The sequence below is a fragment of the Aythya fuligula genome, chromosome 20 (assembly GCF_009819795.1).
Source record: "Aythya fuligula isolate bAytFul2 chromosome 20, bAytFul2.pri, whole genome shotgun sequence".
Taxonomy (NCBI): domain Eukaryota; kingdom Metazoa; phylum Chordata; class Aves; order Anseriformes; family Anatidae; genus Aythya; species Aythya fuligula.
The window spans coordinates 9,609,656-9,633,154 of record NC_045578.1 but is presented as its reverse complement, the minus strand read 5'-3'; the positions used below and the strand labels follow the sequence as shown (position 1 = coordinate 9,633,154).

General features: G+C 39.4%; 1 protein-coding gene across 1 annotated transcript; it reads left to right on the top strand.

Annotated features, from left to right (window-relative positions):
* Positions 1-4,925: 4,925 nt before the first annotated feature.
* Positions 4,926-22,745, top strand: CA4 (carbonic anhydrase 4). The gene is made up of 8 exons (XM_032201028.1): positions 4,926-5,108; positions 15,459-15,512; positions 16,121-16,291; positions 17,997-18,154; positions 18,674-18,766; positions 19,018-19,081; positions 19,580-19,743; positions 21,082-22,745. Exons 1-8 carry the CDS (start codon positions 5,051-5,053, stop codon positions 21,268-21,270), a joined length of 951 nt encoding a protein of 316 aa, XP_032056919.1. The 5' UTR covers positions 4,926-5,050; the 3' UTR covers positions 21,271-22,745.
* Positions 22,746-23,499: the final 754 nt, after the last annotated feature.

Here is a 23,499-nt window from a genome sequence, read left to right as displayed (position 1 = left end):
CTATAACTTCAATAATAATTATCCTACGATTATGCCTGTGGAGAAGACCATAATCACTGAACATGCTGAATAGATCGAGAAAGAGAGGTGATAAGCCTTGGCACTGAATTTGTAATGAACATTCATTTCAAGTTGCCATTCTGGAAAATCTACCTTCACACAACACATCTTGCAGCTTCAGAAACGCCCGGAACCTGCAGCGTGTGTGCCTCAACAGGAATCACAAGTGTCCAGCAGCTCTCAGAATAACAGGCCCCAGCTGCGACATGCCAAAGTTGATTTCAAAACAGGATACAAAGGAAAAGGGCCTTGTAGCTCAGTGCAGTAACCCTTGGACAACATACACTTTTACCTTAACACCATGCAACAGCAATGCTCTTTATATTGCTAATACCCTGAGAAACCTGAGTTGCATGTGACACTGCAGGAGAAGCTGCATCCACGTAATAAAAATGAGAGCTCCACAGCACAATCACACTACAGCTGATGTGGTGCTACCTTCAGAGCAGCATACACACCGTGTAAATATAAGAAAAACAAGGCACTGAAAGGATATTTTCCAGTTGCTTTCCTGCCACACATCCAGTTCCTGCTTCCATGCCTGACCCACCAGACCTTGCTTGTTGTGAAGGGCAACAGTTTGACTTTCTCCTCACCTGCCCTGCACCCCAGCTACACCACTCACCAAGCTGCAGGCAACACAACCTGACCCAAAACTGGCAAGTGAACTGCAGACTGCCCAAGTGTTGAGAAAAATTAATTCTTGTTTGCCATGACCTTTGGCAAAGCCTTAAGATGAGAATATCCATCTACATAATTTGTCAGTGGTCATCATAAGGCCTGCAAATAAAGAACCTTCAGGAAAGGGAGTAATACAAATAAGGAGCTTATTTATCCAATTTATGTTTTAATTTATGTGGATTAAAGTCTTCCTCTTTGAAGAGGAAGACACAAATGGTATGTATGATCTTCCAAGATTTTTCTGAGATGTTTTCAAAAGAGAAAGCTCTCCGGTCTTTCTCCACCCACTCTCTTTGAGGAATTTTGAGTTATCTGATGTTCCAGCTATGCTTTCATGGCCCTCACCAGGAGCATAAAGTGAAGACAATCATCAGACTTCTATGTAACAATACGTTAACTACAAGCCACAAAACAGTGGCAAGGACACCCCTGCAACTGCATCTCTCCCTCACGCCCCATGAATGCACAGCCTGAATCTCTCTCTGACATGGCAGAAGTGTTATTTTAAATTTTGAGGAACTTGTGTTACACTGCCTAAAGGGAGGCAAACATTGATAAATATCTGAAACCAAAGTCATATGTTAAACGAAGACCTCTACCATTAATTTATATGTGAAGAAGTCAGAACGTATCTTATCCCTTTAGACATGAGGAAGTCCACATAAATGGCATCTTCCTGCTAAACTAAAAACCTATAGATGCACAATAATGAATCCTGTTACAAGAAAGCAAAGGTTAGAAATGCACGTGCTTCAAAACCAGGCAAAATAACTAGGCAGGCTGTAACCTCATAGCTAAATATTCAGCCCAGAGGCACACAGCCTTCAGAATACACCTTCATAATTCTAGCAAATGTTGCACTGCACACTGCTGGTGTTTTATCACTCACCGAATTAAAACCACTCATTCACATACAGAATAGTGCTCTACATCAGAAATACTGAGCAAAGGAGAGTTCAGTTTTATTAATGATGACCTCACATAATACAGGATCTTATCCTCGAGTACAGACTGAAACTGATTGTACACTGCTAATGCACCAGAACTAAGCCAAAGACCAAATAAAGAGTCATTCCAAAACGCTTCTAAGTACTCCACTGGAAACGACCTCACATTAGAACAAGGTTTCCCAGTAGAACAGACTCAGGGAGAAGCATAGCCAGCCCCTGGTTTTCACAAGAAAGATGAGACCTTAAGGTGTCAGGTTCACCAACAGTTACTGCTCACAAAATTCCAGATTTCCTGTTCAGTGGTCACGGAACTAATGTAGAAAATTACGACACACGATCCAATGTAGAGTACTTAGTGTGTTTTCTCACTTGGGTGGGTTTCCCAATCACCCAGACACTAATCATGAAATTCATCTTTGTTTTAAATCTCTTGTTAGTACTTCCCTCTCCCACTGCAAGGACACTTCCTCTCAGGTCAGCTCGTCTATGAACAGGATTTGGACTCAAATCAGTCTCACCTTGGCAAGCCTGAGATCTTCCTTCTAGGAGCAATTGTTTAACCCAGCTCCCCGGCACAAAGCTGTGCCACCACCTTGACTTTGGCTGGGACTCTAATGCATTTGGACCCTGGAGTCAGACCCAACCTGCTCTCATCCCCTCCTGTCTGCGCTGCAGGGGCACGGAGGGACTGCAGCCGCTCAGCTGGAAGGCTGTGTGCCGCTCTGGGCTTCCTCCCTTCGGCACATGGTAGGATCATTTGGCTCAGACACATGTGAGCCTCATTGATGTCACGTCAGTCCCTCCGAATGTCCTGTGAAACCCTTCTGGAGTAGCAGGCTATGGTCAGATCTCACGCGTTTCAGAAACCAGGCTCAGAACATCTCCAAAATCTTTGCTGCTGTGCTCCACAGCTAGGCTACAGAGTCAATGCAGGTTGTACTGTTTCTGACAATCCCTCCTGCTCTTATCTATCCTGTAGCTACAGCACAACTGCAATCATTACGTCCAAAAAATAAATAATAACCCTGGGTTTAATGATCTGTAATAGGCTTCCTTCAGAACTCTGTCTCTCAGCTTCTCTGACCCACATCCGCACATGTATTAAGGTCCAATGTCCAAAGGCCTTTGTGAAAACCCACCTACACTGCAACTCCTTGTCAAAATATTCATAGGTGCAAAGATGCCAGTGAGAATTGATAACCAGGCACTGGTCAGGTAGATTTTTTTAGATTCAAAATGGCGATCAAATTATGGCTGTCCTGTTTATTTAGATTATAAAATTTATAAGGAAAAGGAATATCTTTCACTGAGTCTAAATACACTTGCTAGCACAAATTAAACCTAAAGATTTAATTAAACATGACTGCAGTGCAAATTATTACCACTTTAATAATGACAGTCTGGAAGGTTTATAAAAGGGAAAAAAAGAATGAATCCTGAATTTCAAGATCAAAATGTTTAATCCTCAGATATTTCAGCCTTAAACAGAAGGGTTCTAGAAAGCTCTTAGCTTTCAGGCAGCTAAACACGGGTAGGGTGAAAACAATTCATGCAAGAGCTTTGGTTAAACTCCCTCACTGAAGACCACCCCTGGAAAAAAAAAATAAATAGAAAAGCCCAAGAATAAAACGCCTTGTACATGCCCTTGAAGGCTGGCACCTGACACTGCCGTGTTCACGCCCCCCTGTCTCTCTACGTGCTCAGCATGCACCTTGCTTAGATAGCTCCTCAGAGATTGCTGAACTAGGAAGTCCAAAAATGCAACAAATTCCCTTATTGTTCTCGTCAATGCAGTAACTATTTTTCTTAGCACCATGTGCTAGGCAAATCATCATGTGTTCACATTTTAATCTATCTCATCCAGCATGGAAAAACACTACCCAGCATATCTTCATTGTTGGAATGTTATTTATAGCCATCCTTTTTATGAATAAAGACCTGCTCCTAAGTCAGCTGTCAGATTTCCCATTGTTATTACAGTTGTGATCCTCTGCGACCCCACTACTGACGCTGTAGTAGCCTTCACCTGGGGGCCTGCAACTGTTGGTAAAGGCACGAGCATTTATTAGGCTCCTTTTTAACTTCATCCCTCTGCAGAGACCAGGCTTTGCTGGAGGATCAGGCTTGCTCAGGGCAGCCAACATAATGCCACCCCACAACATTTATACCCCTTCACGGAGGGGCACTGGGTCAAGCAGCCTCCTCCTCTTGCACCCAGTGCAGGATTTGGGTTGTATGCCCACGGACAGAGAAGTATCTGGGGGAAGGGGAGAAGCTGTACTTCCTCCTCAGCTGTATTGAAATCCAGCCCTGAATGAAAAATAGAAAATGTATATATAACAGAAACTGTAGAACAAAAAGCAGCCACAGCACTTTTCTGTGCACACCTTTGTTTGTTGAACATAAAGCCAGAATTGCAGTGAATCAGGCATGTGAAATTGAAGTGTTCAGATAGGAAGAGGGGACAGAAAAAAAAAAGTATCTGTACCTTATACTGTAGTACCAGAATCAGGAAAGTCAAGAAAAAGTGCTTAAAGTGGAAAAAAAAAAAGAAGAAAAAGAAAAAGAGGAAAAGGAAAAGGAAAAGGAAAAAGGAAAAAAAAAAAAAAAAAAAAAAAGGAAAAGAAAAATGGAAAGGAGAAAAGGAAAAATGAAAAAAAAAAAAAAAAAAAAGAAAAAGAAAAAAGAAAAAAAGAAAAAGAAAAAAAAAAGAGAAAGAAAAAGAAAAAAAAAAAAGAGAGGGAGAGAGAGAAAGTGCAATCTCAGTTAATTCACTAAGTGCAAAATCCTGTGTAAGTAAAGTGCTGGCATGCCACCTAATAAACCTTTCCTGTTACTGCACGCAGAAATCACATTTTTCAGTCTCACCAATCTGGGCTTGAGGGTTGCTGGCTAGGGTTTTGCAGGGGGAGGGAGGATTTTTTATTTGTTTGTTTGTTTCATAGGCTTTTTTTGAAACAAAATGCTAACCTGAATATACAAATTCACAAATAATCTTAAAGTCATGTGGACTGTCAGAGAAAAAGCTGCCAGTAAATAAAAATGTAACATTTTACTAAAAGGTTTCTAGATGTGCATAGGTTGCAAAGTATTATCTATTTATTACAGGATAGTTGTTCAGAGCTAGAAAACCCTTTTCCTTTTGACATTCATTTTGGAGAAATGAATAAATTTAGGCAAATCAGGAGTAGGGTAAATCTGGAGAAATTACAAAGGGGAGGAGTTCACCTTCCTGGCTATGGCTTTCAGGTCTGTCCAGGACTACTTACTCCAGTATAAAACTGAGAGCAGAAATATGATCACATACTAAGGAGTCTAATCAATCCTGGTTTCAACACTGAGCCTATTTAAAATAGATAATGGAATTGCTGTTCCTTGTTCTATTCTCTGTGCACATTCTCAAGACAGAGGCAGTAGGTAAGTCCTTGCCTGTTCTTTCTAACCCCATATAACAAGGTTACTCTTATTTATGATTTATTTCTGAGTGTCAGTGCCTACAGGGCAAACTCTCTAGTTCTTCTATGTGAAAAATGAAGAATGTTTTATTTGTTTCTCTGCCTTTCTCATTTGTGGGAAAATATCAAATATAGATTTCTCTCATGAATGACTGAGTGTGGTTTTTTTTCACCTTTAGAGATTCTAGTTGCCTTACTTGTCCAATAAAAATCAATGGGGTTTGACTTGATCTCTGTGGTTACTTATATATGTAAATTCAAAACATTAACAAGTATAATATTTTTTTTTTGTCCAAAAACTTCTTAAAATTTCAAATAGCTTGTGTTAGATTTCTACTCATATTGCTTTGCCATTTGTAAGATTAAATTCTCATAGTTGCCTACTGAGGGAGAAAGAACAGTATGTCTTTTGCTGCATTAGCCCAGCAGATCCATCTATTTTTGCACTCTGTGCACTATGTACATAAGTGCAGTACGCACTTATGATGACTAGATTAAATCACAATCAATAATTAGTATTGAAAAACACAGCAGGTATTTTTATGCTTCTATTAGGTCAGCAATATTGTAACATTGAATAGTCTTTCCTATATGAATATTAGCACACAGTCTCAAAATTAAAAATAAGCACTGCAGTCCTTAATGGTAACGAAGGGTCTATTGTTTGCACTAAAATAGACTAGACGGCATTAAGGGAAAAAAAGAGATACAATATTATCAGAGGTATCAGAGGGAAGCACTGCACCAAGAGCCTGTTAAAGGGACATGGTTTTAAGGCAGCTCAAGATTCAGCTGCCAGACTTAAAGTAACAGAGGTTTGAGGTGCTCAGAAAGTGCCTTGCACATCGCATAAGCACTGGGGTAAGAGGGGTGTTTCCCTCATTTTATTTCTCTGTTCTTAACTAATCCTCTATATCCATGACTCGGTAACTTGACTTTTCCAGATTCATACCTTACAGTTAAATATCCCCCTCTTCTTTAGTCCGTATGTTTTAGATGTTCTGTCTCTGGAGGCTTCCCACATGTGTTACAGGTACACACAGACACAAAGAACCTTTGCTCTTCCAAAGTCTACAACTATTGTTTGCTTGATAGAAAATGATTACTGATTAATTAATACTTAGCTAAATTTACTGCTCTGTTAAGGCATTTATTACAGGATCCTAAAAGGCCACTTAGAAAACACATACAGGTTGTGTTAAATCAGTGTTAGTAATTAGAGTTTTAAAGGAAGTAGTAATACAGGGAATGCATGAATCAATTTATTGATTTTTTTTCTAGCCACAATCACTTTCTTCCCTAAGTATAGAGGCAAATGGCACAGTCATTAATACTCCAGAAACTTGCTCTCCTCCCACCTTCCTTTTCAAACCTTTTCCCAATGTAGAAGCTTTACTGGGTACATTGCACTAAGTTAAAGGCTAGACATTTTAAGAAACCACGACTTTTGAGCATCAGCCCAAATTATTCTAAGTATCTGTTTTTCTATAAAAAGGAAAAATTTATTTAATTTCTATCTTTGAGTGATACCCACTTATCAGCTCATTTAACATATCTGCACCATACCTGCTTTCTCTGCTGAGTAGCCTGCCAATTCACCACACTTAGATAGTCAATATAGATCCTTGCTAGTCTTTTAAGTTGCTTTCAGCCTTGACCTGTCTTAGTACCATAGCACCTATTTTTTTAATTTATTACTAGTAGTCCTTACAGGGCTTTATAAAGAAGCAAGCCTCATTATCCCTAGGCTACCAAATGGAAACAAGTGCCCTGGTGCAGCCACCTGCCCTTTCTGTCTTGAAACTCTGTTCAGCATCTCATCTGCTGATTTATATGCATCTCAGCATATTCCATTAACAGGGCATCGATGCACCTCAGATGCCTGCTTGATTCCTTTGAGAGATCAATGACCCTCTGGAACTGCTACTAGACAGGCAGTAGTGAGGTGAAATGTCTGCAGTGTTCCAATAGGATCATCCCAAACCTGAGAGAGAGGTTTTATTAATGGTAAATTCAGTCCAGTGCCATCCAGAGAACAGCAATTATAGAGGACAGTAATATACTTCCGTCTAGAAGTTTTTTAGTGGAGTTACAGCCAGCTCCATGCATTACTGAAAAATAATCTGCTTTAACAGGAATGGAGTGGAGTATGGCATTATCTCAAATTAGTCACCTTTCTGTCTCAGTACAGATTGACTTTTGATCTCAACTTATGACTGTTATGCAGGATATATTGCTTAGAGCTTCCTTCTCTTTCTTCCTTTGACTTATTCAAACTTCCAAAATAGATTTAAAGCCTTATCTGTGTCTGCTTGCTCTTGCCCATACGTATCAGTGTATGCCATCATCGTCAGATCCACTGTATGCAAGAAGAAACAAGAGGTCACATTTAGCAAGCTGCTGAGCGTGCACTGAGAGCAAAAGATGCCCACTAATGCTGCTGTCAGCTCTCCTCTCTCCACATAGCTACAAAAAACTGCACAGGCAGGCTTCAGGTGGCAGAGAGTTCTCTAGCTCTATCATTTGTAACCAGTAACAGCACGTTGTGCTCACTATCTTCAAAACTGAAAAATATTTACTAACAAACTTTCCCATTAAACGTGAAACCTGGAATTAAATTTTAGCAGATGAGCTCTCTAAGAGGGATTGTTATGGTCAACAGAGGTGTAGCTTTAGATAAGATCATCCGCTGCCATGCTCACTGCTATATGTGGCTTATAATTGGAGGGGTTTTATGGATGAGAGAAGAATGGACATGAACTGCGTGACCAGGATATCTAAGGATGCAAATCCAGTAATCTCCGAGTACACTTATTTCCTTCCATGGTTTATGATAAAGGCACAAAGGGGTATAGCACTGCAGCAATTTCCTTCTTATTCCCTCTTTGACATTAAAATTCAGCAAAAGACAGAAAAGCATTTGTGGCAGAGCAGCATATGAGAAAGAAAACAGCTCTTAATTAGCTGTAACAGCCTGTTATGTTTTAGGGAGACAGGGAACTAAGCTCAGTGGGCAAAGAAGCAACATTGCATATTATGGGAAGACTCCTGAAAGGCAGCTACAAGACAACGTTAAGGCCATATATGGGATAAACCTTGAAATATTTTTAACTTTTTACCTTTCTGTAGCCAGACAGGTATGGCATCCAGATATATCTGCATTGCACAGATTTGTGTGCAGATCTGTGCACAGGAATGCTTTGATTCTCTTCACATTAGTCTATGTGTGAAGTTATTCAGGAGTGTGTACTATGCAGTCATACCTTGCTGTAATTTAAATCAATCTGCACATCCTGACTTCCTCTTAAAGAATTACACATGTTAAGTAAGATCGCCTCTGCTGTCTCCACTGCATATGAAAACAAAAACTGACCCTCAGCCCCATGCAAGACTGCCTGAACTGCTGAGGAGTGACTGCATGTAGCAAGTAGCAATGAATGACTGATACCCCACGTGACACAAATCCTGCTTTGTTATATTTTGTTGTGCTAAGTCAGTGGGAGCTGGACTTCTCGAGCATCCAGCCTTTCTACTAGGTTGATGCTTCAAAAGGCATCACAGCTACAAGTCCAAATAACATTGGTCACTAGTTTGCAGCCTGGTTCTGGTGATACACAACGAATGGGCAATTTTCTATATACAAAGTGGACCCAGTCACATAATTAATGTTCAATTTAAGGATCAACCTGACCAGAGTGAGTATGCCACATTGTCACTGTTTGTATTAACTCACTATTTAGCTGATCCTCACGCAGAACTGCAATGTGCTGCATCACCTGGTCCTTCTCCAGCATTCAAGCCAGGGTGCCTTCCTGCTGCTCTTCACTTCAGTTCCACGGGAAGGAAAGGAACGTGGTAGAAGCCATTCATAGGAGCCATTCACAGGTGGCAAGTGACATTACCTCAGCTTACAAATTATTCTTCTTTCTCCTACAGCAAAAGATATCAGCATAAGAATTGGAATATCCTTTATATGATGCGAGTTGTACAGTGATACCTAAAACTGGAATCATGGCTTCTCATAGACCTTACATTTAGATTTTGAAAACTGGAAGCAGTCGAGCATTTCTAGAGACAGGGCCTGCTGTGAGACACCTTCCTCTTAGCTGTCCAGGTAACCAGTACAAACCTTTTGGCCTCCAAGGCAAGCTGTGAGGTCCAGGTTCTCAGCTAGTTGTCTGTCTCCATGCGGGTATGTTTTTTTCCCCTGTTTGTGGTATTGCAGGAGATGCTTTGTTAATAAGATGCAGAATGTATCAAATGGCCTGGTATTAGATTACTACTCACTTTTCTACCCATAGGATCAGTCATCATAAACCCAGCATAGGAGACTACAACAAGAACAGTAAAGCCAGAAAGTAGTTTGTTTGAATTAAATTTTTAAAGTACTTTAAAAGGGATTTCTTGAATTTTGTTTGACACTGCCTCTGCGGCAAAGCAAATACCCACAGAAGCAATTCACCTTAGCCCTGGACACTCTATTCTTGTTAAAAGCCAGCTTCCTTTTTTGATACAGCAAATTTATGAGGACAGATATATATGACAGAGGCTATGACAGTACCACAGGTCACAGCTGAAATTATTTTCCTCGCTCTTTGACACAAAGGAAGTAATTTGCAAGTGTTTATAGAGCAAATCTAGAATCCTCTCAAGCTCTTTAGATTCTTCCTTTAGCTTGTGTGTGTAACAGACTAGGACCTCATTGTGCATGTGATTTATGTATAAATGTGCAAATTATAAACACCATGCACAAAACAGATGTAGTTAGCATGCAATGCTCCATTATTACAATAAAGTTTATCTTCAAGACTAAGTCCAATGGATTGGAAGGCACATACATATATTTTATGTATAGATAAAATATAAAATATATCTCTACAAAATATAGATAAAATTTCCAGGCAAAAGTGGATAGATCACAAACGTTTGTTTTTACAAGGTTAGAGATACGTGTACCTAAAGATAAACATTTGGAACTGATTTTGCCTGTCAAAGTGGTTGACCGGCACTTCCTAAGGATGTGCAATACTTAAAAATGTACAAATAGATGGACGTATACATGTTTAGTTTGTGTTCAGCAACCTCATTAATTAGGAAGACAGACTTAGATTCCACTTGCTCTTAAGTTGCTCAGTCTTTTGTACTAAAGATAATAAGCTTCACAAAGCCAGCTAAAAATAGAAGCCCAACACAAACCAATGCTAAAAATACACTGCATGCAAAACCAGCATTTGTAATTTACATAGAAAAGGCCAGCCTGACCTCCGCTGCAATGCCAGTGTTTACAGCAGGCTTTAGGGATGAGCGTGGATCAGGTGGACAAGAGAGCAGCAATGGGAACTCTGACATTCAGGGCAGCCTCGGCTTTCTGTGAAGCAGGAGAGCAGTGGGAGCATTATCAGCTGTATGTCTCAGAAAACAAGGAATTGCCAGAGAAGATGTGGCTGAAAGAGCGTGATGAGATCTAAAGAGGCAAACAAAGGAGTCAGTCAGTGAAAGAGAGAGAGATTTTACCTGAAGAGCAGCAGAGGATGTTGTTACTGTCTCAGTACTTTGGCTATTATTGGTGGCATAAAGGTTATCCAGGCTTCGAGAGATTAAATATGTTTACCAGAAACAGCAAACAGTCAGTATATAAAATTCTTAGATTTCCAAGCACTTTATTCAGAAGGTCAAAAACTGTTTTAGTAACTCTTCTGGAGATGGACAGATGAGAAGAGTGAATTTCAGCTATGCTGAGCACCACCTGTCTCACTGCCTGGGCTTCCAAGCAGCAGCTCAGCAGGTCCAAGTAGGGCAGTAAGCAGGGGACAAGTAGGACAAAGTAGATTTAGGAACTTTTACGGAATTCAAGCAATCTGACCGCGGTCCAAAGAGCTTAAGGGTCTTTTCCTAGATCACACAATAGCACATTAGCAAACTGCTAGCACCCTGGCTCCCAGCCAGAAGCAGTCCTCCATCCAGCTGCGTAAGTGAACAGAAGAGGGAGTTCTCAACTGAAGGAATTTTTCCCCCAGGCTTCCCAGCTAGGCTTGATAGCTAAAACAATTGAAAACATTTACAATAAAATGAAAACAATACGTAATTGTATTGTTTTGCAGCTGTTCTGGTGCCAAGAAACAGCTTCAGTCAGGAAACCAGTTGTAAATTTGACAAGGAAGAAGCAAAGATAAGTAGGATGGGTTACTTGCCAGGAGAGACTCCCTAAATTTAACTGTCTTGAACTTTGTGAAGGAAGAGGAGGCCTTCAGCTCAGTTCAGCCCTGCTCTAAATGAAAACCCAGCGAAGTCAAGGTGCCACCTATTATAAGGTGCATTGTGACTTAAAACATCCGTAATACAGTACAAGAGTCAGATATGGATGATAACAGCAGTTTTAAGTCTAGGCGTGTTATGTATACTGAATGTTTATGTACACTGAATTTTATTCTGGTGACAACAACAACAACAAATCCCTACCTAATATCAATAAGCAAAGGAGCTTTTGGAAATTCTGGCTTGTATTGAATACTGTCTGAGTAAAGTATATACTTTACTGAGTAAAGTATGGATGCTCATGGCTTTGTGGGTCACAGGCTCATGTCACAAGCTTGTGAGCTCATGGCTCACAAGCTAATAAAATCTGTGACAGTAAGCTGTAACAACCTCCAGGGCAGCTGTTATCAGAGCAATGGCTTCAGCACTCAACTGCAAAAACACAAATGAAACCCACAAAACAAACAACAAAACAACATTCATCTGCATGCTTCTTAGCAATAAAATAAACCACATGAATGAAATAGGAGGGCTGAGGTTTGATTGAAAGAGGAAGGGGTCAGAGGAATGCAAGAAAGGACCTTCAGAGAAAGAGAGGGGAAAGACTTTGCAATGGAAAGGTGAAGGGGAGGTTGACATGAGATGGGACAAAGGATGGATGAAGCAAGAACAGGAATTACAGATTATGAAGGAATTATCTGAGTGCTGTAAACACCAGGGAGGGAAAAGAATTGTTTAGGGTGGTTCAGTGATATTTCTAGGAGTGATGGGATGCAGATAAGCAAGTGGAAAATGTAAATTATAAAACAGGAAACATTTCCTGACAGTGAAGTCTAATAGACTGTGGAAAGTCTCCTGCGGGAAGTGGCAGGGGCCGCTTAGACAATTAAAACTAGACTAGACAACATGCCTTAGGGCATAATCATACCTCAGAGCACAGACAACTGACTGGATGTGACAAGTATCTTTCCTACTTGCTTCAGAAATGAAGTCCAGAGGAAAAAAAGGACCATTGTAAACGCAAGGTCAGTATACATAGGGAGGAATCACACCTGAGTCAAACACAATACAAATACAAATTTTCCTTGTAAGTGACATAGGGTATGGCAGTTTGGTTTTTCCCGAGCCATATCTACACAAACATCCTGCTCTCTAATGTTACGCTACCACCACCCAAAAAAAATCTTATTTACAATAAACATTAATTCATTATTTGCTCAGGAATTCTGCAATGTTTAATTGACTCATTGTTTAAGTTTTAACAGCTTTAAGGACTTCTTTTTTTAAGGATTGTGGAATTTATGTCCTCATTTTGCTGATACCATCCAGCTTTCTAAACCACAGCTATGATAACTACTTGACAGAAAGCCACTATTTCCTTATTAGTTTGTAGACACTATGAGTTTTGAAAAAAGTCTGCAAAAATTAGACACTGTTTATTTGGTGTAGGATGTTGAATCTGTCAAACACCTACCAACTGGCTATCAGTTTTGTGGTTGCTTTACTCGAGAAGGGTTGGACTCAGACTTAGCCACAAAAGGCTCCATAACCCACTCCCATTTCACTCCTCTGCTACAGAGGCACTGTATCAGGACCACCGACACTACTACTTGATCACAGTTATCTTCACTCCGTGCTTCCCTTGGTCTCCTTTGATTTTCATGCTTCCACACTCACAGCCTAAAAGCTTCACAGCCTTGCACCCAATGAACAATGTACTTGCTGCACTTACTCCTGGGTGTGAATCATATTGACCGTAAAATTTAATTTGCACTGCAGTAGTGCCTTGATGTCTAATTCATTGTACAAGGTAGTATACAATCCCAGAACAGCAAACCTTGTTCTGAGGTTTACAGTAAACAGCCTGGAATACCTCACATGACCTTGCTTTCTCACCTCACAACTTTCCACTCTGCTCTAGCTCACACCCCAAAGAGTCTGAGGCAAGATCTTCGCCGGTGGTTAACTTCTCGTGCTGCATAAATGCTACCATCTTTGAACATTTGCAATCAGGTCATGTCCACAGTCCAGTGTTTTTACCCCTGAAGGCTCACACACATATAACTTGCAAAGAAAGCCCACTCCTGACACAGAGTGCTGGCACAGAGACTGTTAAAGCTTATAAATATACCTATATTGAAGCATATGCATATGCTTTTAACAATCTAGCCACTGGAATAAAGCGGAGTCCATAAACTTGTTTCCAGTCATTCATCTATGCAAACAGTAATCTAATCAAGCATTGCCAAGATTGGCTCACCCAGTATTTGCTAGGCATTTATTGATTAAAATATCAATTAAAGCACTCGGTGACACTCTGTGCTTGGAACTTGTGGTTTTACTGTTTCCCAGTGAAGAAAAGAAATCACTCCGTGCCGCTGAAGGCTTGGCCACGGGATTGTGTACACAGGCCTGAAAAAATGCAACAATCAATTTTAGAAATGACAGGCTTAAAGTTAAGTCTTTTATATGTTTAGAAGTGTGTCAAAAAAAAAAAAAAAAAACTTTACTGAAACCATGTTTTTTATAATTACAAAATCTTAATGGAACGACAATGTAGAAATCAGTATCTTGCAGTATGAATGTAGCAGTATGCCTTGTTTTCTTGTCTTCTCAATATTACTAAACATTTGCTAAACTAGAACATGAGTCAACATTATTTGTAGTTTTCAGCACAAATTTAATTTTTGTGAGAGATGAACTTAAACAGCATAATTTTTTCAAGATTAAATTCTTTGCCACATGCTCATCCAAGATTCTGTCTTTGTTAGTACTGCTAGCCACACGTTACAGCCAGGTTCTATTTATAACTTTTCTAAATACTAAGTAGGAGAATGGCACTGCTATGCTATTGATGTGAAGATAAGGTGTTAAAAGCAGCTACGAGCCTTCTAGCAGATGTGTTATAAAAGGTCACAGATTACAGTAATTAGCAGTCTAACAACATGTAGGACTCCAAAACAACGCCTATAAATTGATTAGCCTACTTACTACGTTGTATGTCATTTACTAATAACAGACAAACAGAAATTATAATACTAATCATGATTATTATAGCTTTTGAATTGTTATTGATCAAAGGTAAATAGGCAAAGAAAACCATTCCCATTAAAATCCATTTACAATGTATTATTGTCATAAATAACCATTGAAGCATGCTGCTATAAACAAAACAGTCCTTATTTTCCCAAGTAGATCAACTCTGAGTTCATTTGAATCAGCTCTCTTCCTCTGAATTCCCCATTTCTGGTGACAATGAAAAAGCAAGATTAAGATGTTCTATTGAAAAATTCTGCAACCCTCTGTGGGGAATCACAGTTGTGTTAGAATGAGGACTCCTCATTTCTTATGAAAAATGAGACCCTTTGTTTCTTAAAACTTCTCACTGCATGAGCTATCTTTAAAATTGTTTGTGGAACAGTGAGACACGTCATCTTACATAAGTGAATTTCCAAATAAATGAAACAGTGACAAGTACAGATAAGATTATTTTTTTTAACGCTACATAACTTCAGGTGTGGAACCTTTGCCTCAAGGATTTGCTGAAGCTCAGTTTTCAAAAACAGATTATTCAGAACCACAACCCATCCAGAGTTCTAATACTTCATGCTAGCACAGTTTTTGGAAGGAGTATCAACAGGTGTAAAGTGATTCATTTAAGACTAGAAGGAGATCTAAAGAGGACAGGGCTGCTGGCTGCAGGATTTTTATGGTCTCTTCTGCAGTATTGGATATTAGAAACCAGCTGGACTCACTGGATGGTGAGCTCCATATTGCTAAGAAATCTCTAGCAACATGTTAAAGATTCATCTACAAGCAAAGCACTCACCTCTTACCAGCCATCGACATTTTTATGTGTAAGAGATGAGACTGGGACTTCTTATCCTAATAAAATTGGGCAGACAAAACTAAAAAGTTGACAAAACTGCATGGCCAATCATAACTTCATCACTCCCAAAGGATCCCAAGTTGTGAATCCATTTCACATCTGCTTTTTGGAGGGACAATCTGTACAGTTTTCACTCATCTAATTCTGAATGTCTTTTTTTTTCTTCAGTAGGATACCACTGGTGCTATCAGTCTCAGAAGGATGAGCAGCCAACCTGTAAAGGTACCGATAAACCATTTATTCTTGTAACCACATTAGTGGTTGAACTCTTCTGTTTTGCAAAAGGACTCTATAGCAATAATGCAAAAATGCATCCAACTCAGCATTTGATGCTGCACAATCATATTGTATGTAAACAGAAGTGCAAATAGAATATCTAAAGAGGGGTATTTTGAAAAAGGCAGGGCTTGCTCTACTTGTTTCGTTTCAGCGCAGGATGATGTTGCAATTAGAAATATGTAATCCAGAGATAATCATTCCAGTGTGTTGGGTATAGACACCTGTTTAGATTCTTAAGGACAGAGTTACGAAAGTTTCTGATCAACCAGCTAACCTCAGTGATAGTTCACTTTTTATTTTACAGCCACTTGTATGTGCACATTCTCTTACTAAGAACATTCTTGAAGCACATTAATATTTTTCAAAACTACACAAATTATGTGCCAATAAAGTTCCTTTTTTAAATTCCCACTACCCAAGGACCTTTCTTTTGAAGATATCTTTATTTTCCCAAGCAAGAATATATATCTGTTGGCTGTTTTGGCTTAATTGAGCATTTGCAGTCTAAAAAAAAAAAAAAAACACAACATATTTTCTTTGTATTTGAATAGATCCTCGACAATGGCATTTAATAGATGCCACCTGCAAAGGAAGATATCAGTCTCCTATCAATATTGTCACCAAAAATGTCATTTATGACAAGAGCCTGCAGCCACTGAATTTTGAAGGTTACGATGTGAAGGGGTCTTCCAAATGGAACATTGAGAACAACGGACACACAGGCAAGTACTGTCTAATACATCCTTACAGGACTTGTGCCTTCACTCTGAACCTTCCATTCATTTCTTCCATGTCTTGGGCAAGTTGTTAGATATCACTACTGCTATTTAGAAGAAAGAAAGAAGATGGTATCCCTATATTTCAAACAACTAGCTGAAATCTTTATAGATTGCCACCTGTTTTCTTCACATGCAGCAGTAATGTAATGTGAGGTTGTTGATCAGCTATTTACTGATTCAGTAAACAGTGAATCTGTGAACAGTAAACCCCTGAACCCACTGATTCACTTCCTCTTCTTTGCTAGAGGCATTATTAATGATGATGCTTTATAATATTACACCAAATTACTTTAAAAACAGCAACAACATACAACAAAACACCAGTTGTCTTTTTTTAAGTTATCTATAGGCATTATTAAAATCTTAGATGCGTTGTTTCACCTGCCAAATTCTTAAAATGGGAAGTTGCAAGTGCTAAATATATTTGTAACTTAAAACTGAGGGGTAGGTACAGAGACAGCTGAATAGATTTTTCAAAACCAGGTTCTAGTTTAAATCACCAGTATTTTGACAAACCACAAGAAAAATCCATGACTGATTTTTCACTAATGTACGGGTTAATGACTTTTGCATTACAGAATGATGTTTTAGAATCTCTCTATCACGGTCACTGTGTACAGTAGTGTCTTTTACACACAAAACTATATTCTTAAAGATAGGTCAGAATTTTCAGCTCAAAACACACAAAAGGATCAGGGTTTTCATCTCAGCTTTTTAGATTTCTTTCAAATGCAACCAATTCCTGTGCTACAACAAGAACAGTGACAGCGCTATTGCTTAAATTACAGCAGCAATTAGAAGCTCTCTGTGAGATTAGATTATTATTATGTTCACTGATGTGCAGATTGTAAAGGTCAGTCTCTCCGAGGTCTTACAATCTCAATAAACCAATCCAACAAAGATATGTTAACATGCATTTACAAATAAAAAAGTCAAGTAACTAAGTGACACAGAAGCTTCCAGCTCATTTGGAATTCAGAATCAAAATGAAATCTCCAGGGTTTTAATCCAGGTCAAAACAATCTTCCCTGGAGGGGGGGGGGGGGTGGAAAGTACTGGACTTACTGTAGAGAACTTAGTCATATTTTAAAGCATAGCCCAGATGTCTCAAGCACATAATGTACTTTACACGTGATGGTGGTTTACAGATACAAAATATTTTCTTCTAAGAAAATTTTACTTTGCTGTTAACAAAGAAAGACATGAAAGTCAAAAAACACCTTCCCAAGCCATAGCACTGCTCTGCCTTTTTCCTCCATTTTACAGACAGAAACAAGGATCATCAAATGCATTTTCTTACAGCTGCAACTGAAGTCATGGGTCAGCCAGCTCTCCAGGTTCACAGAGCAAATCCTAGGTTGAAAAGGGAACAGAAGCTCCAAGTACTATTCCACAGATGAGGGATGCCCAAATGCTGTTGCATATTACTGGAAAGTGGGCCGTGATATTTCTTCTTTTCATCTCTAATCAATCTCAGCTAACATTTTTTAAGAATTCAGTTTCTGTTGGGTGAAACTTCTAGGAAACTTGGTATGAAAAACTAAGCCAGAACTTCAGGATAAATTTGAATCACGGGAACATGCATCTCTTTAGTCAAGTAATGTATGACTTGGATATATTTTTTAAACTATTTATTTGTTTTCTCCAGTTAAAATAACATTGAGCACATCCCCTAAAATCGGAGGTGGAGGTCTGAGACGAAAATACAGAGCAATAGAACTTCACTTCCACTGGGGAGCCCCAGAAACGCTGTATTACCTTCCTGGGTCAGAGCACAGCATAGATGGAGAAAAACAAGCTATGGAGGTAGGTGGCACTATCTGTGGGTTTGGGCCATAACTCAAGAGCTCTACCTCTATATTTTCAAGATACTATAGGAAGAAAAGCATGGGCCAGTTCTCCTATGAATGCCCAGCAGTGGAAATAAAGAACTGATGACACATTGCTTACTAATCAGAGCACACAGGAAAACCTACTGGGTTCATACAGCAAAGGCACAAAAAGATAACTGATTTGCACTTTTATAGCCTTTTGGAATATTTTGAAGCCTGTGCAGCTTGAATACCCTCTCATGCTGCTTATTCAGACTACATATCCATTTCTGGGACTGTAACCATGAATTGACCTATACAACTGAGAAAAGAAGTATTTTCTCCAAGTTCAGTTGCAGGTGCTGGTAGGAATGGATTGGTAGGTTCAGAGCCTTGGACTGTCTCTCCCCAGCCTGCGGGCAACAAAGCAGCTCTGGTTCCACAGCCTAAGTACAGAGAAGCAGGCAGGTTACACTGAAATAACACATAATTGTCTTCAACTATTTTGTTACAGCTTCACATTGTCCACATAAGAGAAGATGCTTTGGATATAAATGATGCAAAGAAAATTTCAGATGGGATAGCTGTGTTAGGATTCTTCATAAAGGTAGGTGCCCAAAATTAAAATTCATTATCTCAACTGTACTGGTAAGTTGGCTGAGTTGTGTCAATGTTACATTATTCCTAAACCTTTTGCACTTCTACAGAAGTACAGTGGCAGCACCTAGCTCCTTTATCTTTTCCTCCATTCTGTTTGCTGCTGTTAGCTTTGTAGTTCTCGTCTGTTTTGTTCATTTTATTTAAAATAACCTGTTGCTGAGAAGTGCATGATATGGAGTAAAAATATTTCTATTTCAGGTTGATGAAGAAAATAAAAACTACGCTACTCTAATAAATGAATTAGATAATGTTCAATACAAAGGTAAGACATGGGCTGCTCAAAAAACAGTGTATATATACTTCGAGCACACATACTACAAAGTAATTCAACATCCAATCCTGTTCTAATTATAGTAGAGATTGTCACATGAAATTCAAAGCTGAAGGATAAAGTTTAGACTGTCAGGTACTCAGAGCATTACAGGCAGGAGGAAATCTGGTTCTTCCTATTTGCAGATGAAGAACACTGAAGCACCACAATGAGCATTTCTTCCTCTGCAGAAGGAAGCAAAGTGAGAAGAAAAATATGCAGAACATTTTAACAAAGATAAAATGTTTTTAACAGAAGAGGTGTTCAGAATCTTCAGCTGGTAGTCAGGGATTCCACAAGCAAGGCAGCGTGGCTGCCCCAGTCAGCATGGGAAGAGAGCAGGGGATGAGGCTTTACATAGCCACTAGCTGCAGTCACATTCGCAGTCAGGTGTGAACAATACCTTCAGCTGCACATGTTAAAAGCAACGTTTCTGCATGCTTTGCCTAGGGAAAACATCACAGATGGACCCTTTGCCACTGAGTTCCCTTATTCCACCTGAAGACGATCTTAGAATTTACTATCGGTATGACGGCTCCCTCACCACTCCTGACTGCCACGAGGGTGTCATCTGGACAGTGTTTAAGAAGCCAATTGAACTCAGTATTTTCCAGGTAAGTCACAGAGGGATGTTCTGAAAGATTTTAGGTTAGAGGTTGGACTCAATGATCTTGAGGTCTCTTCCAACGTAGACAATTCTGTGATTCTGTGATCTGGTTGCAGTGATTTTACCCTGTGCCTACCTGCTCTCTCAGATGATTTAAAATAGACCTGTTAGCTGCTCCACTGCTCAGAGAATCACAGCACAGAATACGACAGAGCATCCCGAGCTGGAAGGGACCCACAAGGCTCCAACTTCTTGCTCCACGCAGGACCAACCAAAAATCAACCCCTGTGTCTGAGAGCACTGTCCAAACACTTCTTGAACTCCGGCAGGGTTAGTGCTGTGACCACTGCCCTGGGGAGCCTGTTCCAGTGCCCAACTTTCCCCCTAGTGAAGAACCTTTTCCAGCGCTGTGTTGCTATGACAAACATACGTATGCTTGGCATTAATCTAAACCCACACACTCTCTAGTGCCAGTTATGACAACATCACTTTATAACCCTGTTAAATCATCTCAGAAAATGGCAGGAAAGGGGAAGGAAGGGGAAATGATGACATGAAAAGCAAACCAAATAACCCCATAGGTAAACACCTTGTTAAGTGCTTTGTCAAGAGCACTTCCCCTGTATTCATCTGCTTGCCCCAAATTTCACTGCCTTTCTTGTCTTATAAGTATTAGGATACCAGAAAAGTCCAAACTTTGAATCTATCAGCATCAGCTTTATGCAACCCATTTTTGTCCTATAAAGAGGAACAGGAGACTGAATCACGACTGCCTCTAAAATATAGATTGTTCAGCTGACAGAGTACACAGTCAAACAATTAAGATGTCCTGGAGTGGGTTCTGAGCAATACTATTTGGGCAAGAGCCAGCAATTTTAGTTTAGTTCCTTATTTGCAGTGTACTCACAGTCACTTCAGTCAAAGGGCAATGCTCAGCCATATACAATGCTAAGCCACATGGTACAGGAGTGAGCATCTGCTCACTCCGTGCCAACTTCTAAGCAGTTAGAAATTTGGAGCAAGGAAAGAAACGAGACACGTAATCCTAGCCCTCTTACTTCGTGTCTCTGTGATGTGACGGACAAGGACAGGGCTGTGCGTCAGGAGGACTGCTCTAATGAAGTCCTTGAGCTGGACAAAGCATTCAGCTCACACAGAAAGGAAGCCCACGTTATTTCCGAGGTTAAAAGAAGTTGGTGGCTTCTGGCAGTAGCCTCCATCATGATGTTTCCTGCAAGATTTAATGCATCCATGCAGGTCAAAACAATGATACCACAATTTTCACTGTTTCACAGGAAAATAATTTATCTTTTTTTTTTTTTTTTTTTTTTTTTAATGTCTGCAGGTTTCTCAGTTCGCAACAGTTCACTTTGATGGGAAGAACTCAACATACATGATTGAAAATTTTCGGCCTACTCAGTTACTTAATGAACGATCTGTGTATTGGTCCAGTGCCAGCACGCTCCTGCCTCCTGCTAAGGTTTTAATGTTGGTCCTGACCCTTACGTACATCCTGAGTTCTCTTTTCCAGTGAACACTTCTCACTTTTTTTTTTTTGGCCAGTTGTTTTTTCTATCAAGTCTTCTCTTTAACTGCCAACTCCTGAATTAGACCCGAATACAGAATGTTACCTTTTTTCCTCCATACACTAAACAACAACCCCTGTTGCTGCTATCACATAAAAATTAAATCCATTGCACTAAATTGCAAGAATTCTAAGGAACTGTAAGAGAAAACTATGAAGAGTCTAATTTAAAAACCACTTAAAAAAATATTAGGATGGATTATCTTCTGTATATCCTGTAACACAACACTGGAAGGACACTTTACATCTCTATGGAGGACTTTCTGGAGGAATCTGTTCTTAAGTGCCTGTGAAGGTTTTTGTCTGGAGTACGTTTACATTCAACACTGCAAGTCAGGAGGACAAACATCTGGAGTAATTCTTATCATGCCTACACTGTCCTATGTGAAGGTACAATACAGAGCATAACAATGCTCACACAGTTGAGCAACATTTGGGTCATTCTACCTAGTGATGTGACAAATTTCATCTGTACTACTACATTTTTTCCACCTTCTTCTTTCAGAATATCTAAAGTTAACTCTTAGGTAAGGATACCGGATTCCTTGTATCTAAGCTACTGATTCTGGATTTCAATTTCTCTACTAAGCCTATTTATTCAGCCTAGTACTGCATCCTGTTTCAGGATGCCCATGGTAGATTGATGTGCCAGAAGGAAAAAGGGGAGCTCGTCGGCATATACCAATTGCACACCTGTGGAAATTCTCTCTTAGGAGGGCCATGGTTGAAGCCTGAGACTTTGATGCTCATTTACATTTTTCTTTTGCATACCAAAATGGGACAGCTCAAGTAAAGTCTCTTTCCAATATCACATTTTAGAAGCTTTTAAATTTCAGTTTGAACATTTCAGTGTGAATATTTCCACGTGATTTGTTTTTAGAATAACAAGCCTGTAAAATATTTACATATGGTTAACATTCATAGTTTTTGCAAGAAGATTTTGATTTGAATTGATTTCTTCAGATCTCACCCAGTTACTTACAGAAAAGCTCAATATATTGGGAAATGGGATTTCCTTGTGCTATTCTAGTTACCTCTCTGAAAACAACTGTAACTGACTGTTTTCTTAGCTAATGCCATACAACATGTTGCAGCTACTTTGAGAATTCTAGGTTTTGGCTATGCCAAAATAGAATTTTATGCTAGTGGACTTGTACTATTTTCTTTAGAGCAATGTTTTCAGGGATGACTCTATGCTATGGCTATATAGTCATTTTCAGGAAAATCATGACAGTGTGACTAACCACAGCGCACCAAAGGAGAAAAAATATTTTCATATTTAACAATCAATAATATAAGCTTGAACAATGTAAAAGCAAATGCACCTTGTTACATTTAGAGGAATGGTTAGGACTAACTGTATTTTTAGATAACAAAACTTTTGAGAAGCAGACATAAAAGATTAAAACTGAACAGACCTACTATATTCTCATTGCCTTGAGTTTTTATTTATTTTGTCCATGCTGAAGAAGACCCCACACAACATCCATTGAGAAAAGGAATGTGACTTTTTTCGATTTTCTCCACAAGAATAAGGGTTGGGCTTCCTTTTTCTCAGGGTGGTTTGGGGGAAAGGAGGGATTTAAACTACAGTGGGATGCTACTGATGTCAACAGGCTTCTGGAGCTTTTACTTCATAGTGGTCACCAGATTATCACTCTTCCCCTGACAAAATTACTTCGAGTAGAGCACCTTGCTAACCAGACCTGGTGCACACTTCCAGCCCATTAGGTAGAGGTCAATCAAGTTTATTTCAGGAAACAGTATCATGGATTTACCCAGTATAACTTCACCTCTGTACAACTTACCTACTTATCTCTCTCTGTTGAGCATCTCTATGATATCTATTTCATTACATTCTTCAACATCCTGCAAGTACAGAACGTGCCAAGAAATTAAGAGGGAAGACGTTTTGTTTTGAGGTTGGTTTCCAAGATGTAATAAAAAGACATATTCTGAAAGGCTCACATTTTATTGCTCTTTCAAGGCTTTAGAGCAACATCATATACACCATGATCACGTACATTAAGTCCCATAGAACTGGGATCTCCTATTTTAAAAGCCAGAAATGTGAATACTGCTCAGGCTGCTGCCACTGAGAACAATACCTTTTGCATTAAACAAGCCCCCTGTATCTGCTAGGAGTACTGAGTAAGAGCCCATCATCCCTCTTCATTC